Here is a 20,947-nt window from a genome sequence, read left to right as displayed (position 1 = left end):
TTTCCCTAGAAGAGTTCGCAATTAAAGGATACTCTAACTTGACTTCTAAATCTGACCCCCAAGATCGCCATGGGCATGGAATTTGTGCCTATATTAGAGATAACTTTCCATGTGGTAGGGACATCTCCCGGAAAGATCCTAACTTACCCTATATGTGCTTCCGGGTTGCTTTAGCTCACACTACGGCATTTATATTTACTCTCTATCGCCCCCATAACAGCGGAGTTACTATCTTTCAAAGCATATCTAAGAAAATTGACCAAGTCTTATCTGCTTATCCTTCAGCTAACATTCACGTATGTGGTGACTTCAATGTTCACAACGTCGAATGGTTGACCCACTCTAACAAGACCGATGATGAGGGAAGGTTCTGTCATGATTTCTCCATTGCCTATGACCTCACTCAGATTGTTCAGGAACCCACCCGTGTGCCCGACAATGATGGCCAGTATGCGAGCCTACTAGACCTTTTTCTCACAACTTGCCCTGAACTATGTTCAGTTTCTGTTCTGTCACCTCTTGGCTCTTCCGACCACTCTGTTGTATCAATTAAGATAAAAATGAAATGTAATAAGTCCCCAGACGTACCTCCCCATCGTACAGTATATCGATACACTAAGGCTTACTGGGATAGCTTCCGTACATTTATAACTGATCTACCTCTGCATTCCATGTTTAAAAAGGATGTGTCCTCTATAGTATTAGACCTGACGGAATGGTTAATTGTAGGTATTGACCGTTTCATACCCTCGAAAAGGTTTCAGCAAAAACCTAACAGCCAGCCATGGTTCTCTCCAGAATGTGCTGCTGCCATTGCACACAGAAATCACTTTTTTCACTGTTTCCAACGTAATAGATGTATGAAAACTAAAGCCGCTTTCAGGACTGCCAGCAACCATTGTAAGAAAGTAATAAAGAATGCAAGAGAGTTGTATACCCAATCTGTTAAGTCCAAAGTAGCTGAGCAGCGGTTTGGTTCCCACCAGTTTTGGCAAATAGCAAACAGAATCATGAACAGAAGAGTGTGCTCCATCCCAACTATTATCAATGGACCTGAGGTAATCTCGTCAGCATCAGACAAAGCCAAACTCTTTGTCAAGAACTTCGCAGCTAATTCTACCTTTTGCGATCAAGGCTGCCAACCCCCAATATTTCCTCCTGTATCAGAAAACACGCTATGTGATATACGTATATCTGTACGTGATGTTGCCAAGCTAATCAAAAACCTTGATTCCAGTAAAGCAACTGGCCCGGACGGTATTCCAATTATAGTACTCAAAAAAACTTCAACCTGAACTAGCGCCCATACTAACAAAACTGTTTAAACGTTGTCTTAAGGAGAATAGTTTCCCATCTCCCTGGAAAATTTCATCAGTCTGCCCTGTATTTAAGAATTCAGGTGATCGCTCATCCCCCTCTCAGTACAGGCCAATAAGTCTCCTGTGCGTCATGAGTAAGTTGCTGGAATCTGTATTAAATACAGAAGTAATCAACCATCTCAACAAAAATAACCTTCTTAGTGACACTCCATATGGTTTCCGTTCTGCTAGATCTACAGCAGATGTGCTTACAGTTATATCTCATAGGATTAGCAAATCTCTCGACGGAGGCAACCTTGCTAGGGCAATTGCTCTTGACATATCTAAGGCCTTTGATAGGGTATGGCATAAAGGTTTACTTCATAAGATCGCGAGCTATGGTATTGCTGGAAATGTCTTCTCAATTATTAAATCATTTCTTTCTGATAGGTTCATAAGAGTAGTAGTTGAGGGGCAAAATCAGAAGCCCACAGTATTAATGCCGGTGTCCCTCAGGGGTCCATCCTGGGCCCAACTCTTTTCCTGATCTACATTAATGATCTTCCAAATCACATCCTTACATCATTTGTAGACATTTATGCTGACGACACTACCATTTATGGTAGCACATCTAAGACAGTAAACGACACAGTTCTCTCCAATTCTCTCTCCTTTGATCTTGAGCATGTAGTACAATGGGGAAAGGAGTGGCTGGTTACTTTTAATGCATCTAAAACCAAGCTTCTCTCTTTACATCATCAACATTCTGATCCACATCTGGCATCAATTGAAATGAATGGCTCTCGTCTTCAGGAGGCCTCAAGTTTTGACAAGCTTCTGGGCTTGACCATTACTCCTGATCTTAAATGGAACACGTACATCAAATCTGTTGCCAAGGCCGCTGGAAAAATGGTGGGATCTTTCTATCGATCCAGTAGATATCTCATTGGTGATGCAATTCTCTATTTATATAAGAGCCAGGTACGTCCAAGGATGGAATACTGTTGCCACATCTGGGCAGGAGCTGCTAGAAAGGACTTGTCCTGCCTTGATAGAGTTCAAAATAGACTTCGTAGCCTCGTAGGAGATGTCCTTTTCTCTTCCTTGCAACCTCTATCTCACAGAAGAGATGTTGCGAGTTTGTCTCTGATGTATCGTTATTTTCATGGAAAGTGTTCGACTGAGCTTCAATCTATGGTTCCCCCCTCACAAAACTTTCACAAGAAACACTCGTCTAGCTGTAAACACTATCAATAATTCCCCCCACTCTTTATCTGTGCCTAAACCTAAACGTAGATTCCATGAACAAAGCTTTTTTCTTAGAACTGCACGCCTGTGGAATTGTCTTCCGTTTTCCTGCTTTCCGGCTGACTACAATATGGTTGTCTTCAAGTCTAACGTAAATAAGTTCTTGATGAGCCGTTCCATATAAGTTATCAACTTTACCAAATTTTCATTACTAATGATTACTATATTGTCCAATTTCTACTGTACACTCTTTAACCCTTATCCTTGAGTGGCCTCTTGGCCTTGATAATGTGGTGATGCCTATGTAAAAAAAAATCTAGTCCATTTGACCCTAAAATCAAAGTAGTAACGCAGGTATTTACCTCTCAATACACTACCCTTGACCCTCTTTTTATTTATTATAATATTTTTTTAATTAATGATTTTATTTTTTTTACTTATTTTATACTTTTATACTTTATATTTTATATTTTATATTTTATATTTATATTTATATTCATATAAATAATTTTCATTTATATTTCACGTCTTTATTTATATATTGATTTATTTATTTCATTATTTACTGCTTTATTTAGTTCTTTATCTACCGATTTATGTATTGATTTATTTGATTATTTTAAACATTTACTTATTTATATATTTTATACCTTTTATTCATTTTTTATTATTAATCTATTTTAGTCTTAATTAATTTTTATACACCTGATTTTAATTAGAAGTAGGACGTATCCTAATCTCTCCCGATAAGCCGTATCTTTAAAACTACGTCTTATTAAATCCCAATGCTGCTACCCCCACACACCTTCCTTCTGACATGCATTAAATTATCAAACTCTCCCTCCTTTCTCTCTCTCCCCCTCTATCTTTATACCTATCCGTCTTTGAGACCGGGAATATATATTTTTTTTCATTTTTATGTTATTACGTTTTTTTTTTTTTTACTTTCTATATGTTATACACCATATCTTGATAAACGGCCTAATAATATCAAATCCTGCCTATCTATTCAACCGCTTGGCTCTTTCTTTCTTTTTTTTCTTTCTCCTTCAATAATTTCTTTCTCCTCTTCTTCTGCCTCCGGCTTTGTAATTTAACCCTTTCCCTTTCCAGCTTTGTTATCTCGTTTTTTCATGAATTAATAGCTGTTATCTCTTTTTCATGAATTTACAGTTGTTATCTCTTTTTCATGAATTTACAGTTGTTATCTCTTTTTCATGAATTAAGAGTTGGCCGCTGATGTTTTTGATTGAAGTCTGTATTTTGTATTTTTTATCTTTACTCCATTATAATAAATATTCAATCTGCTATGTAAACTGATTATCGAATCGTTAATTCGAGCCTGGTAATGAAAACATGTGTAACTAAGCTGACAAAAACGGTAATAAAAACATATATTGGGGTTGTCAATAAAACAGATGATCCTCTGGTAATGCGAAAGGGTAAAACCATGAAAAAAACACTGATAGATAATGACGTAAAACTCAGCTGTTGTAAAGATGTTGCGAATATGGAATGCAAGTGAATGCAAAACAAAAACTAATGTTCGACTAACATCTCCATCATTACTACATCATACGCAAATGAGGGTTTACGTCATGATCATGAAAAAGTAAAGACTATAAGAAATATGCCCTGACCGACTCATTATATATATTCTCCTTTCTTCTCCCTCTTTTCTATTTATTTTTTCTTTTTCCCTCTCTCGCCCTCTTCTGCAACCCTCCTCCCTCTCCTTCCTCTGTAACGCACACCTTACTCTCTCCCACTCTCTCTTTCTTTTTATATTATTTTCTATATTATTTCTTCCCTATTCTATCACGATTACATCATTGCATCATTCTCGCGTCCACATCACATCCCTCCCTCCTCTCACATTTGTTCATTATCCTGCTCTATTCACTTTTTCTCTTTTTTATTTAAATTATTTATTAGAAAGTCTTATTTTCAAAAAAGAGTTTTAATTAAAATTGAGCACATAAGAAAACGCGCTTGTAAATAAAAACATTTTTAATTATGCACAAAACATATATATATATATAAATAAAACTTACTCTAGGATAGCGATACAAAATAGCTTTAAAACTAACAATAACAATAGAAAACAAACAAATAAATTAATTAAATAAACATGAATATACATAAACGATCACACGCATATATGTATATATATATATATGTATATATGTATATATGTATATATATGTGCATTATTGTGTACACATAGGTGTATTTATATGTATATAAAAAAAAGAAGTAGAACGGCCACCTAAAACCACTAACCTAGCTCTAAAACAGATCCTTTGTTTGATAAAATGCATGCATATTGGCTGGTAGGAAGGGGCGCGGTGGATACTAGAAAGCTGAGTGGCCAACTAGTAATCCCCAACATGTATAAAAACAAGAAGCAACGACAGAATTCGCGCATAAGCCTGACGAATCCTATAGTTGGATGAAACGCAGAATATTCAGTGTAGCTTAATCGCCATATATATTCTATAAATTACTAACTAGCTCTACCTACGTATTGAGCACTTTTGAAGTAAATACTTAAAGTTTACGCATAAATCTATACTTTCGTATAGTAAATTTATGTGAATAAATGAAATAGTTATACATATATATATATATATAAGACAATCATATTTTTATTTTTCTTATTTTATACTTTCTTTTTATACTTTATATATATATATATATATATATATATATATATATATATATATATATAAGACAATCAGAAAGATTCGTTCACATAAATACAAACCAATCCCACAAACTACAACTTCTACACAACTTATTATCTACACCGAGGTTGATTATGGCTAATCAGTTTATAATTGGTGATTTTTTATCTATATCCTGAAGCTGACACAATCTAATTTCTAATATAAGTAGAACAACAAAAATTGCTTCCGTTTCAAAAGCTATTTTCTGGCTTCAAAAGGTGATGCAGAGAAAGTGCATGGCAGAGGATTTCATAGACGTCTGCACTTCTGATCTCGAACAATGTGTGTTGTGCACTGGTGTGATATTTTGCAGGGGCATATATGTGCTGATTGGGCCCAACCTCTATTTTTATAGTTTACATATATTTCCTGAAAACTGAAGCATAATAAACTCCTGGAAATGTGGATACCGGTTTAACAAACCTAGAGGGAATACTGCTTTGGTAATTGACGTATTTTCGCTTCTGGGCGTCTTAGTTAGATGTATTAAATTAAAAACAAAATAATAAACTATTAAAACATGAACTCAGAATGTGTGTTTTTGGGGTGGTTTTAAAGATTTACACGAGAATAAAAACTTTGTTTTTAAAAGTAAATTTTTCACATAATCAAAGTATCAAATTCTTTTCTATCGGTTTTGCAGGAGAAATTAACACAGATTTTTAACACAATAATACAAACACACGCATATAACAAGAATACCTAAATATGGTTTTTAACTTTTTCAAAATTTTATTATTTGTGAATGGAACAAACTACCAGATGCTAGACATTCACAAAATCTCAAAACAGTACAATCGTGTGTTTGCCTGTGGGTCTAAAGCTGATTTCATATAAACAGAAGAGCTACTTTACAAAAAATATTTTCAGTTTTTATTTTACTTTGTAGGGAAAATCAAAACTTACTTGGCTAACATGTGTGCGTGCTTCAAAGGGTCGGTTGTGTAACAAAAAATAGAAAGAAGGACAAAATGGTTGTTCGCATGTTTGTTTAAAGCTGATTAATAAAAACTGTTAAGACGTGACCTCGACATAAAAGTTGTATGTTCTTTCATTTTAAAGATTTACATAAGAATAAAAAAAATTGTTTTTTAAAGAATATTAACTAAATCAAAGGATCATATTATTTTCTCTCGCCAGAGAAAAGCCACATACATTACAAAAATATGACATTTTAGTTTTTCTTATTTGACTTTGTAGGGAAAATAGAAACTTACTTAACTAGCATGTTTATGTGCTTCAAAGGGTCGGTTGTGTAACAAGAATATAAAAAGAAGCTTAAAACGGTAACATCCAATTGATTTCATGGGTAACGGTCATGACAGCAGTGCAGAATGTCGCCATTTCTATGCAAAAGAAACAGGTGAATCAAAAAAGACGTGTACAGAATAGAGGACGAATTAAAAGAAAATGTGCTATGTATTTAGGCATGTGCAAGTAAACTTGAAAAATGTTGAGTTTTGGAGTTGGACGTTTTGACAACAGAATGTAAAGTTGTGGAGTTAACAGTTTTGAAACAGGGTGTCAAGTTGTGGAGTTAATAGTTTTGACAACAGAATGTCAAGTTGTGGAGTTAATAGTTTTGACAACAGAATGTCAAGTTGTGGAGTTAATAGTTTTGACAACAGAATGTCAAGTTATGGAGTTAATAGTTTTGACAACAATGTTGAATTTTTTAATTGGAATTTGAAGATTTTAAAAACGGAGTGTCGAATTAACCTGATGAGTTGAAGTACTCAGTGTTCCTTACCTGGGGCTCACACTTGAACCCTATAAGAGATAAAAAATATTAATATGTTCTATTAAATTTGTTTTGCATTCAGTATATTTTTGCATATGACACAACAAATGTTCCTTCTATGCAAATCTCTCTTGCACTTGGTTCACTAGGTATATTTGCCATATATGGTTTCTCTCCCGTATGTGTTTTCATTTGACTTCCACTAAAAAAAAGAACCACATACTTCACAAGAATGTGGTTTCTCTTTTTTTATTTAACTTCAGTAAGTTTAAAGGTATCAAGGGGTTCCCTCCTGGAGCTAACACTTGATTCTGTTATGATTTAAATTTATATCCGAGGGCTCTTTTAAGAATAGATGCTTTTTTTTTCTACACAGTGATCACCACTTATCAAAGCCCGGAAGCCACTCAGGGATAAGGGTTATTGCAAGTACATTACGTTAGTGTGGAGATTTGATGAAGTGTTTACTTAAGGGGGCGGTTCATTAGGAATTTGTTAACATTAGACTTGAAGACATCCAAGTTGTAGTCCGGAGGGAAGCAGGCAGACGGAACAGAGTTCCACAGGCGTGCAGTTCTAAGAAAGAAGCTTTGTTCATGGAATCCGCATTTTGATTTAGGCACAGATATAGAGTGGGGGAAATTTTTCACAGTGGATTCAGCTAGACGGGTGTTTTTCGTGAAAGATTGGCGAGGGGGACCAGGGATCGGAGTTCAGACGAGCACCTGCCATGAAAATAACGATAAAACAAGGATAGGCTCGCAACGTCTCTTCTGTGGGAGAGGGGTTGCAGGGTAGAGAAAAGGGCATCCCCCACTAAACCACGAAGTCTATTTTGTACTCTGTCAAGGCATGATAGGCTGTTTTTGGCAGCTCCTGCCCAGATATGGCAACAGTATTCCATCCTTGGACGTACTTGGCTTTTATTAAAGTAGAGAATTGCATCAGTAGTGAGATATCTTCTGGAGCGGTAGAAGGATCCCACCATCTTTCCAGCGACCTTGGCAACAGACTTGATGTACGTGTTCCATTTCAGATCAGGAGTAAAGGTCAAACCCAGACGCTTGTCAAAACACGGGGCCTCACCCAGACGAGAGCCATCCATCACAATTGATGCCAGCTGGGGATCAGAGCGTTGATGATGTAAGGATAGGAGTTTGGTTTTGGATGCATTAAAGGTAACTAGCCACATCTTCCCCCACTGAACCACACGCTCGAGATCAGAGGAGAGAGAATCAGAGAGAACTTCGTCATTTACAGCCTTTGATTTGTTGGCGTAGATGGTCGTGTCATCAGCATAGATGTCAACGAATGATTTAAGTATGTGTTTAGGGAGGTCATTGATGTAGATCAGGAAGAGAGTTGGGCCCAGGATTGACCCCTGAGGGACTCCAGCATTTATATTGCAGGCCTCCGATTTTTGTCCATCGACCACTACTCTTATGAGCCTATCGGAGAGAAATGATTTAATGATTGAGAAAACATTTCCAGTTATACTGTAGCTGGAAATCTTGTGAAGTAGACCCTTATGCCATACCTTGTCGAAGGCCTTTGATATGTCAAGAGCAATTGCCCTAGAAAGGAAGCCTTTGTCAAGAGATTCACTAATCCTGTGGGATATAACCGTCAGCACATCTGCGGTAGATCTTGCAGAGCGGAAACCATATTGTGTGTCATTAAGAAGGTTATTCCTGCTAAGGTGGTTGACTATTTCTCTATTTAATATTGATTCCAGCAACTTACTCATAACACAGAGAAGACTTATTGGTCTGTACTGAGAGGGAGATGACTTATCACCTGAATTCTTACATACAGGGCAAACTGATGAGGTCTTCCAGGGGGTCGGAAAGCACTTCTCCTTAAGGCAACGCTTAAATAGTTTCGTAAGTATGGGAGCAAGTTCTGGTTGAAGCTTTTTTAACACTATAATTGGGATGGCATCAGGGCCAGTTGCTTTACTGGAATCTAGGTGTTTTTATAAGCTTGGCGACCTCATGCACGGATATTTGTATGTTGGCTAGCTTGTTCTGTGTTATAGGAGGAAATATGGGGAGTTGAGTGCCTTCGTCGCATAGGGTAGAATTAGCTGCAAAGTTCTTTGCAAATAGTTTGGCCTTGTCGAGATGACCTCTGGTCCATTGATAATGGTTGGGATAGAACGCACACTTCTGTTCAGGATCTTATTTGTTATTTGCCAAAACTGGTGGGAACGAAGCCGCTGATCAGCTACCTTGGATTTAACAGACTGGGCATATAGCTCTCTTGCATTTTTTATTACTCTTTTACAGTGGTTGCTGGCAGTCCTGAAAGCAGCTTTAGTCTCAGTGCATCTATTACGTTGGTAGCTATGGAAAAAGTGATTTCTGTGCGCGATAGCAGCAGCATATTCTGGGGAGAACCATGGCTGGCTGTTAGGTTTTTGTTGGAATTTTTTAGATGGTATGAATTGGTCTATGCCTACAATTAACCATTCGGTCAGATCTGATACTATAGAGGACACCTCCTTTTTAAACATGGAGTGCAGAGGTAAATCAGATATGAATGTACGGAAGCTATCCCAGTCAGCCATAGAGTATCAGTATACAGTATGGTGGAGGGGTACGTCTGGGGGCTTCTTACATTTCGTTTTTATCTTAACTGATACGACGGAGTGGTCGGAGGATACTAGAGGAGAATGAACGGTACATAAAAATAGCTCAGGGGAAGTTGAGAGAAAAAGGTCTAAGAGGCTTGCATATTGATTGGGTGTATCGGGCACACAGGTGGGTTCGCGAACAATCTGAGTGAGGTCATAAGCAATGGCAAAATCATTACAGAACCTCCCCTTATCATCTGTCTTATTTGAATGGGTCAGCCATTCCACGTTATGGACGTTGAAGTCACCACAGATGTGGATGTTAGCCGAGGGATGTGAAGACAGTATGTAGTCTATTTTCTCAGATATGCTCTTAAAGATAGTAACTCCGCTGTTGTGGGGCCTATAGAGAGCAAATATAAATGCAGTGGTGTTAGCAAGTGCAACCCTGAAGCACATATATATGCTGTTCCCTTTATGGCTGCTATTTGTATCTCGTTACAGCTTTGTCTTCCAGGGATCGCTTGTTCCATATTACAATATGTGGTTTGATAGTTTTGTCTTTTATGTATCTGCCCGCCTGTATGTCTATGTCTTTTCTGTTTTATGTTATTGGTGGTGGTCCATGTTCCCAGATTTCCGTTGCTCTGTCAAGTTGCATTTCTCCACAGATCTTCCAATGGATGTACTTACATACTTTGTTGTGACGGGCAGTTTAAAGGCTAATAAGCTTATGCTCTCAATTGCAAAACCGGCATTGTCCATTTGCTTGTAATCCGGTCATTTTTTAATCCATTTGTGAGTAATCCCTGATCTTGACTTGCTATAATGAGTCTTTCCTCATCAAATCAAAGTCTCCCGATCTTGAGCCAGTATACTTCACAAAAATGTGGTTTCTCTCCCGTATGTGTTCTCATATGAGTCGATAAATTTGACTTCCATGCAAAAGAAGAATCACATACTGTACAAGAATATGGTTTCTCAACAGTATGTGTTTTCATATGACTCAATAAATTTGACTTCTCTGCAAAAGAAGAACCATTTACGTCACAAGAATGTGGTCTTTCTCTCAGATGTGTTCACATATGATTTAACAAATTTTATTTCCTTGCAAAAGAAAAGCCACATACTTAAAGAGAATGTGGTTTCCCTTCCATATGTGTTTTCATATGACGCAACAAATGTAACTTCTGTACAAAAGAATATCCACATACTTCACAAGAATGTGGTTTCTCTCCCGTATGTGTTTTCACATGATTCAACAAATTTGTCTTCCATACAAAAGAATGACCACATACTTCACAAGACTGTGGTTTCTCTCCTGTGTGTATTTTCATATGATTAAACAAACTTGACTTCCATGCAAAAGAAGAACCACATACTTCACAAGAATGTGGTTTATCTCCGGTATGTGTTCTCATATGACGCAACAAATTTGACCTCTGTGCAAATGAAGAACAACATACTTCACAAGTATGTGGTTTCTCTCCCGTATGTCTCTTCATATGAGTCAACAAATGTGACTTCTGTGCAAAAGAAGTACCACATACTTCACAAGAATGTGGTTTGTCTCCAGTATGTATTTTCATATGATTCAGCAAACTTGACTTCCAAGCAAAAGAAGAACCACATACTTCACAAGAATGTGGTTTCTCTCCAGTATGTGTTTTCATATGATTCAATAAATGTGACTTCTGTGCAAAAGAAGAACCACATACTTCACAAGTATGTGGTTTCTCCCCCGTATGTCTTTTTATATGATTCAACAAATGTGACTTCTGTGCAAAAGAAGACCCACATACTTCACAAGAATGAAATTTGTCTCCTGTATGTGTTGTCATATGACTCAACAAATTTGACTTCCATGCAAAAGAAGAATCACATACTTTACAAGAATATGGTTTCTCTCCAGTATGTGTTTTCATATGACTCAACAAATGTGACTTATGCGCAAAAGAAGAACCACATACTTCACAAGAATATGGTTTCTCTCCCGTATGTCTCTTCATATGACCCAACAAACTTGACTTCCATGCAAAAGAAGAATCACATACTTCACAAGTATATGGTTTCTCTCCCGTATGTCTCTTCATATGACTCTGCAAATTTGACTTCCGTGCAAAAGAAGAATCACATACTTCACAAGAATGTGGTTTTTCTCCAGTATGTGTTTTCATATGACTTAAAAAATTTGACTTCCTTGCAAAAGTGGAACCACATACTCCACAAGAATGCGGTTTGTCTCCCATGTTTGCTTGCATATGTATCCACAAAAAGTGAATGCAGTGATGTGTATGATGATAACAAGCTCATAAATTTCAACTTTAGAAAATTTATATGAAAAAATTTATAAGTTTAAACAGTTTTTAAATCACCAATGAAGAAAGCGCCAACTTATCCAAAATCGATTTCTTTAATTGTTGTTCTGGAAATATAAAACAAATTTTGAAAAATACATTTCATGTTGTAAAATTGAATTTATGCTGATTTTTATTTAAAATATCCAAAACATTTATTTACGACATTCCAAATAAAATTCAATACTGTTTTCAAATATTTAACTAAAATGTTTTTACGTTTCTTCAGTTTAGAGATGCAGATTCATTACTCATATTACTGGTATTCTGCTCTCATCTTTAGTGTTATTTTAGCAACTTTTCTATGTTACCTCCGATCTTATTCAGGTGTATTTTATCCAACTTGGGAAGTTTTCTCTCCCACTCAGGAATCTGTACATTATTCTGAATGGAAAATTTTATTTAGTACATGAGATTTGCATGCTCTTGTATTCTTAGCGATGACTGGGTAATATTTTTAAATAATCTAAAAAACTATTCTAAATCTTACTGAGGATTGAAACTTCAATGTTCAGTGGTATGTAACTTACAACTGTATTTACTAAGTAATCTAACCATAGCACCATGCGTCCTAGCAGACCTACCTAGTATAAATTTTAGAAACTATTTTGTTATTAGTTATTACTACATATTATAATTTGTTTTTTTGGAAAAAGAAATCCAGCAGAGTGCTCAATTATAAGGAAAATCAGAAAATAAGAGTGCATTTATATATATATATATATATTATTAACAGAAAATATTAGATGCCACAAGTCATTGGTACCGTCGGTTTCAAAGCCGATAATTAGGACCGTTTTAGATACTCATATCAAGCTCTCTTCAGCCAATACTCATCTATTTTATAATCAGAAGTAGAAATATATATTCATCACGAGGTCATGTTTTACTCTCGTTTTGAGAACCCCCCTTTTTATATTTATTGGATAGTGATGATTTTATTAACTTTAAAATTAAATTATATTAGATTTAAAATCTAATTTCAATTAAAAATTTTATGTTAAGTACTTTTAATATTAAAACCAAAATTAATTTTAAAATTAAATTTTTGTACATATATATATGTATAGACACATCTTACTAATATTTACTATATATATATATATAGAGTAAATATATATATATATACATACATATATATTATTTATAATCAATGATTATAAATTATATATATATATATATATATATATATATATATATATAATTTATAATCAATGGTTTTCATATCATGGTAAATACTTTATCCTCTTGTTCTAATAAAGATAGGTTTCTGTTCTCCATCCGTATATATTCTTACATGGCTCACATTTGTATAATTTTCCACATTTACATGAAAGCACTAAGTCATGATTTTTCCATAAGCAGCTTGACATGCACAACATGTTTCTGTAAAGTTGAATCACTCTTGAATAATATCTTGTGTCTAGCTCTCTGGTGGATTGTTTTCTAAAACATTCCACCTAATTTTGATATTGTTATTAGTACATATTGTTTTATTCTGTGTTGTATGACACAGAATATTACTTTGTTTACATGATATAGATTGTGACAATTGAAGTTTACATACCGTTTACATATTAAAAGATATTAAGGAATTACAGCTGGTTGCAAATATCGCTATGAATATGAAATGAATATGAAAGAGCATACAATGGTCAAATGTGAGCAAAAAGCAGGTCACATATATATCACAGAGAAAAAAAGATGAGAGGCCTACAGTCAGTCGGCAATCAACAGCACACAATCGTTGTTCCATTTACCAACCTCCTAGTCCACACTCTCCATCTCTAGCTAGGTGCACACATATGAGGCAGTAATGAAACAGAAAATATAAGTTTGTATATTTTTATACAAAAACAAAATGTACATTTTTTTCTAGGTGACAAAAATCAACTGTGCAACATATGTTAGGGGTATAGGAAGGTGAAGATGGTTGTGATGAAGCATGAGCCACATGATCTTCAAGCAGCTTATCAGAAAGCCCTAGCAAAAGTTAAATGGAAGATCTGACTCAACAGAAGCCAGAAGTCTGAAGACGAGCCATGGAGTTTTGTCACATACGATGGCGGATTCCAGTTGAGGCTATGAGTCCAAACATATCCGTGACAACCAGGGATACTTCATTAATTCAATGCCCAACGACCAGAACAAGAGCACAATAGTCGGTAACATGGGCACATTAAATTCTGTTTCAATTAGAATTGAGAGAAAGTTAAAGAATTCTGGTGGATATGAGAGCAGAGGTGTCAGTAATAAATAATTCCCATTAATTGTAAGATAGGGAAAGCAGGTCAGTCGATCCACCAAGAATTCTCTGCTGCAACACAAATGTGATACTATATTACTGGCCCAAGAAAAAGCGGTGAGGATGTATTTAGATTTAGGAGCGATAAGAATATTTGATGAGTATATAGCTCTGGAAGATGATGCTCATATTTCATAAATAGTTCAGTTAGCACATGAAATTATGTTAAAACAGCAGCATCTGCATACATGCATGGCTTGTGTGGGTTTTACAAATGGTCAAGGATTAAAATATGAGATAGAACAAATAGTGGATTCATTAGCAATCTTAGCAGAGTATCAGTAACTAATGTAGTGGTAAACATTGAAGGGTCTCGTAAGTTTCCATTTCTCATAATGAACAACACCAACAAAAAGTCACATTGAGAAGGGCTGCCAAATTGCTGAGTCTAGTGTGGCTGGTAACATTACCAAGATTACCATGCCGAAGTTCATACGTTGTTGAAGCAAAATAGGGTTTGTTATGGAGAATGAGGACTTGGGTAGAATCGATATGGTGGAGATGCGTATACAAACTTGAATGCATGAGCCCATACTGAGACTAGCAGCAGTTTGAAAGATGTACTCTCGAACAGGGAGTCACTGGCCAGATAAAGAGTCGTTGGGCATTGCTATTGGTGGCAGAGAAGGCTTCTTGTAATTATTGAAGGAAACCAGTTTAGTCTTGGCAGCATTGAATGTGACCATCGATTTATGTCCCCATTCAACTACAGATTGGAGGTCATCCTCTAGTGTTTTAGCCATTTCTTTAGTTATGTGTTCATTTGTTTTCCTGTCATGCCTGTTATAGAGTGTGGTGTCATCAGCATATATACCCATTTCAGAGGCAGTTTTGTCAGGGAGGTCATTAATAAATATTAGGAACAATAGAGGTCCAAGGATAGACACCAGTAAGTGAACGGAATATATAGCCAGACCTGGACAAAGGTTTTAGGAGAAGAACAGGATCTGGGGTTCAAAGTAAGTGAACGGAATATATAGCCAGACCTGAACAAAGTCAAATCGATAAAATCTCAACTCCAACTACTGTGAGAAAAGCCAGAGCTTTCATTGGTATGACGTCATATTATCAACAAATTATAAAATTGTTTTTGAGATTTCCGAGATGTTAGTACACCTGATGAGGAAATGTACAACATAGACGTGATCTTGCCATTAGATAATATATTAATGCCTTGTAAAGTATACTATGGTGATGAGCAACACGAGATCACTCTAAAAGAAATGCATTGATCTTTTACTTTGATAAGAAATAACATTCAGGAAGTTAGGAAAAACTGATAGAGAACAAGAACAACTGTGGGCAACGTTGATTAAGGAAAGTCCAATGAGTTGGATAGTGATTGAGCCACAGAACAAGCTGATATCCCAATATGAAGAAGTCAACATGAATTGATGCAACGGAGAGTCATGACATCAAAAATTGTACATATTTTGGACAGTTATCTCATATGGAAAGTCGCTTGGATCACATAGATAGGGTACTACTCGCCAGTTTACATGAGCACAACCTCAGGTTCAAAGTTATGCAGTGTAAGATTTTAGGAGATGAACAGGATCTGGGGTTCGAAGTAAGTGAACGGAATATATAGCCAGACCTGGAAAAAGTCAAAGAAATAACATTCAGGAAGTTAGGAAAAAACTGATAGAGAACAAGAATAAGAAAATAAAGTTAGTAGATTTTAAGATTGGAGATCTGGTTTTTTATAAGAACCACCAGAAGGCGCATGTGGAACATCTGTGGGCAACATCGATGGAGGAAAGTTCAATGAGTCGGATAGTGATTGAGCCACAGAACAAACTGATATCCCAATATGGAGAAGTCAACATCAATGGGAAAGGCTATTGATGGAACGGAGAGTCATGACACATAGCATGACATCGAAAATTGCAAATATTTAGAACACGAGTTATCTCCCATTTGCATCAACTGTGTTGTCAACCACAATAATAGGATCCATTTGGAAAGGCCTAGAGTTATGTGATATTCGTTTTCAGCATACCCGAAAACCTATAGAATTCGTCATGGTAAAGATTACTGTTACGGTTTAAAGTAAGTAACAATTTACTAAAACGGCTTTCAGGCAGCCCCCTCCCCCAAATATGATCATATGGCCAGAAAGTGGGTGCTCATTTTACATTAAATTATATAGAAAAGTGATCCTCACTTTTTGAAAAAATAATTTCCTCTTGTGATGAAAAATAATTCTCTGTACAACTTTTGAAGTATTTATTCATTTTCAGCATCCTTGAAAACCTATAAAAGTCGTCATTGTAAAGAATATTTGTAATTTTGAAAGATTTTAGAAATTGACCTTTTTTATGTTTAAGTCAGTAGTGAAAACAACATCTGATTTTTTTTTTTGACTTGTGAAACAGTTAAAAACCTAAAATTTATAAAAGTAATGTTTTTTTGTTTTTTGTTTTTTTGGTAAACGATAAAGAAGGGTTTTTTTTTATGTTTAAGTCAATATTGAAAAAAAAAAAAAACAATCGACAGCGAAAAATGTTCAATGATAAATCCTTAGGATTATTCGCTTTTTTTTTCTGATTTCACGTTTCAATAAAAAAAAAAATTTAAACAAGAAAAGTTTATAAAATTTTTTTTTTTTTTCAGTAAACAATAAATAAGTTGCTTTGGTTCACATAAAAAATCTTTCCAATCCTCCAAAAAATCTTTACAATGACGACTTTTTATAGTTTTCAGTGGAGAGGGTCACTTTTCATTATAAAAGTGTTTCTGTTTGTTTTTGTTTTTTTCTGATTTCATGTTTCAATAAAGACATTAAAGAACAAAAATCAATAAAAATGTTATCAATTCTGTACGTGAAAACACACACAGAATTGGCCACTATTCTTACTATTTAAGTCAGTATTGAAAACAAAATCTGATAAATTAGTGACCATTCGATAATAATCCGATGAAAAAAAAAAGATGAAAATAAAAAAATACACATACGTTTGCCATGTAGTAATACTTACGTTTTTGTTTTATAATCTGTTTTCGATTAACTTTATCTGCTTTTATAAAGGAAACGATTTTTCAAATGTGATTGACTTTACAAGCTCAACTTAACATTCAAGATGACGAACGGAACAGCAAGTTCGCAGAAAACAAAATTGAAGAGGAAAAATAACATAGGAAATCATTTCGAAATAGAGCCGATCTATTTGGTGAATATCACGGATAAATTAGTATTATTTTATTTAACATTTTAATATTTACATGAAAGAGATCAGATTTTTTTAAATTACTGCAATAATTAGTTTTAATTATTTCCTTCTGTATCCTCACTTTTCACCACAACAAAAAAATACAGTAGAAAAATATTTGGTAATAAAAAATATTAGGTGCATTCAAAATAATTTAAAATAACAATTAACCGTTTTGTTAAGAGAAGCCAACAAACAAAAAAAAAACTAACATTGTTATGGTAACATGAGTATAACATAACAATTCAACTATCTGTTGGATAAATCTAAGATGCAGTATGCACTAATGGATGGATTATGATTATGTAATACACTATCCTCTAAAGTCAGTCTTCTACAGACCTGGATAAATTATGTATTTTAATGTTTTTATTCGGTTTGATAAGTTACTCTTCTACAGACCTGGATAAATTATGTATTTTAATGTTTTTATTCGGTTTGATAAGTTACTCTTCTACCTAGATAAGTAGGCCGATACTATTTTCAGATAATAACTTTATTCATCCAAAATTATTAATGCTTTTATTCGGTTCAATAAGTTACTCTTCTACCTACCTGGATAAGTTATGTATTTTACTGTTTTTATTTTGTTCGATAAGTTACTCTTCTACCTAGCTGGATAAGTTATGTATTTTAATGCTTTTATTCGGTTCAATAAGTTACTCTTCTACCTACCTGGATAAATTATGTATTTTTATGCTTTTATTCGGTTTGATAAGTTACTCTTCTACCTAGATAAGTAGGCCGGTACTATTTTCAGATAAGAACTTTATTCATCCAAAATGATGGAGGTCTGAAACATACAATGATATTATGGTAACATGGGTATAAAATGACGGAGGTCTGAAACATACAATGCTATTATGGTAACATGGGTGTAAAATGATGGAGGTCTGAAACATACAATGATATTATGGTAACATGACTATAAAATGATGAAGGTCTGAAACATACAATGATATTATGGTAACATGGGTGTAAAATGATGGAGGTCTGAAACATACAATGATATTATGGTAACATGGGTATAAAATGATGGAGGTCTGAAACATACAATGATATTATGGTAACATGGGTATAAAATGATGGAGGTCTGAAACATACAATGATATTATGGTAACATGGGTGTAAAATTATGGAGGTCTGAAACATACAATGATATTATGGTAACATGGGTATAAAATGATGGAGGGCTGAAACATACAATGATATTATGGTAACATGGGTATAAAATGATGGAGGTCTGAAACATACAATGATATTATGGTAACATGGGTATAAAATGATGGAGGTCTGAAACATACAATGATATTATGGTAACATGGGTATAAAATGATGGACGTCTTAAACATACGATGATATTATGGTAACATATGTATAAAATGATGGAGGTCTGAAAGATACAATGATATTATGGTAACATGGGTATAAAATGATGGAGGTCTGAAACATACGATGATATTATGGTAACATGGGTATAAAATGATGGAGGTCTGAAACATACAATGATATTATGGTAACATGGGTGTAAAATGATGGAGGTCTGAAACATACAATGATATTATGGTAACATGACTATAAAATGATGGAGGTCTGAAACATACAATGATATTATGGTAACATGGGTGTAAAATGATGGAGGTCTGAAACATACAATGATATTATGGTAACATGGGTATAAAATGATGGAGGTCTTAAACATACAATAATATTATGGTAACATGGGTATAAAATGATGGAGGTCTGAAACATACAATGATATTATGGTAACATGGGTATAAAATGATGGAGGTCTTAAACATACAATAATATTATGGTAACATGGGTATAAAATGATGGAGGTCTGAAACATACAATGATATTATGGTAACATATGTATAAAATGATGGAGGTCTGAAACATACAATGATATTATGGTAACATGGGTATAAAATGATGGAGGTCTGAAACATACAATGATATTATTGTAACATGGGTATAAAATGATGGAGGTCTTAAACATACAATAATATTATGGTAACATGGGTATAAAATGATGGAGGTCTGAAACATACAATCATATTATGGTAACATGGGTGTAAAATGATGGACGTCTTAAACATACAATAATATTATGGTAACATGGGTATAAAATGATGGAGGTCTGAAACATACAATCATATTATGGTAACATGGGTATAAAATGATGGAGGTCTTAAACATACAATAATATTATGGTAACATGGGTATAAAATGATGGAGGTCTTAAACATACAATGATATTATGGTAACATGGGTGTAAAATGATGGAGGTCTGAAACATACAATGATATAATGGTAACATGGGTATAAAATGATGGAGGTCTGAAACATACAATCATATTATGGTAACATGGGTATAAAATGATGGACGTCTTAAACATACAATAATATTATGGTAACATGGGTATAAAATGATGGAGGTCTGAAACATACAATGATATTATGGTAACATATGTATAAAATGATGGAGGTCTGAAACATACAATGATATTATGGTAACATGGGTATAAAATGATGGAGGTCTGAAACATACAATGATATTATGTTAACATGGATATAAAATGATGGAGGTCTTAAACATACAATAATATTATGGTAACATATGTATAAAATGATGGAGGTCTGAAACATACAATCATATTATGGTAACATGGGTATAAAATGATGGAGGTCTGAAACATACAATGATATAATGGTAACATGGGTATAAAATGATGGAGGTCTGAAACATACAATCATATTATGGTAACATGGGTATAAAATGATGGAGGTCTGAAACATACAATGATATTATGGTAACATGCGTATAAAATGATGGAAGTCTGAAACATACAATGATATTATGGTAACATGGGTATAAAATGATGGAGGTCTGAAACATACAATGATATTATGGTAACATGGGTATAAAATGATGGAGGTCTGAAACATACAATGATATTATGGTAACATGAGTATAAAATGATGGAGGTCTGAAACATACAATGATATTATGGTAACATGGGTATAAAATGATGGAGGTCTGAAACATACAATGATATTATGGTAACATGGGTATAAAATGATGGAGGTCTGAAGCATACAATGACATTATGGTAACATGGGTATAAAATGATGGAGGTCTGAAGCATACAATGATATTATGGTAACATGGGTATAAAATGATGGAGGTCTGAAACATACAATGATATTATGGTAACATGGGTATAAAATGATGGAGGTCTGAAACATACAATGATATTATGGTAACATGGGTGTAAAATGATGGAGGTCTGAAGCATACAATGATATTATGGTAACATGGGTATAAAATGATGGAGGTCTGAAAATACAATGATATTATGGTAACATGGGTATAAAATGATGGAGGTCTGAAACATACAATGATATTATGGTAACATGGGTATAAAATGATGGAGGTCTGAAACATACAATGATATTATGGTAACATGACTATAAAA

The 20,947-nt window shown here is 34.6% G+C and overlaps 1 protein-coding gene across 1 annotated transcript; it reads right to left on the bottom strand.

The window, feature by feature from the left end:
* Positions 1-10,534: 10,534 nt before the first annotated feature.
* LOC145271037 (uncharacterized) lies at positions 10,535-17,336 on the bottom strand. The gene is made up of 2 exons (XM_080126588.1): positions 17,235-17,336; positions 10,535-12,016 (listed from the first exon to the last, which is right to left on the bottom strand). The coding sequence occupies exon 2, from the start codon at positions 11,850-11,852 to the stop codon at positions 10,722-10,724; it is 1,131 nt and encodes a 376-aa protein (XP_079982714.1). The 5' UTR covers positions 11,853-12,016; positions 17,235-17,336; the 3' UTR covers positions 10,535-10,721.
* Between the last annotated feature and the right edge of the window lie 3,611 nt (positions 17,337-20,947).

The sequence above is a fragment of the Euprymna scolopes genome, chromosome 46 (genome assembly GCF_053919585.1).
Source record: "Euprymna scolopes isolate OS-2025 chromosome 46, ASM5391958v1, whole genome shotgun sequence".
NCBI classification, from domain to species: Eukaryota; Metazoa; Mollusca; class Cephalopoda; order Sepiida; family Sepiolidae; genus Euprymna; species Euprymna scolopes.
The sequence above is the reverse complement of the archived record's forward strand: the minus strand, read 5'-3'. Positions and strand labels throughout refer to the sequence as shown.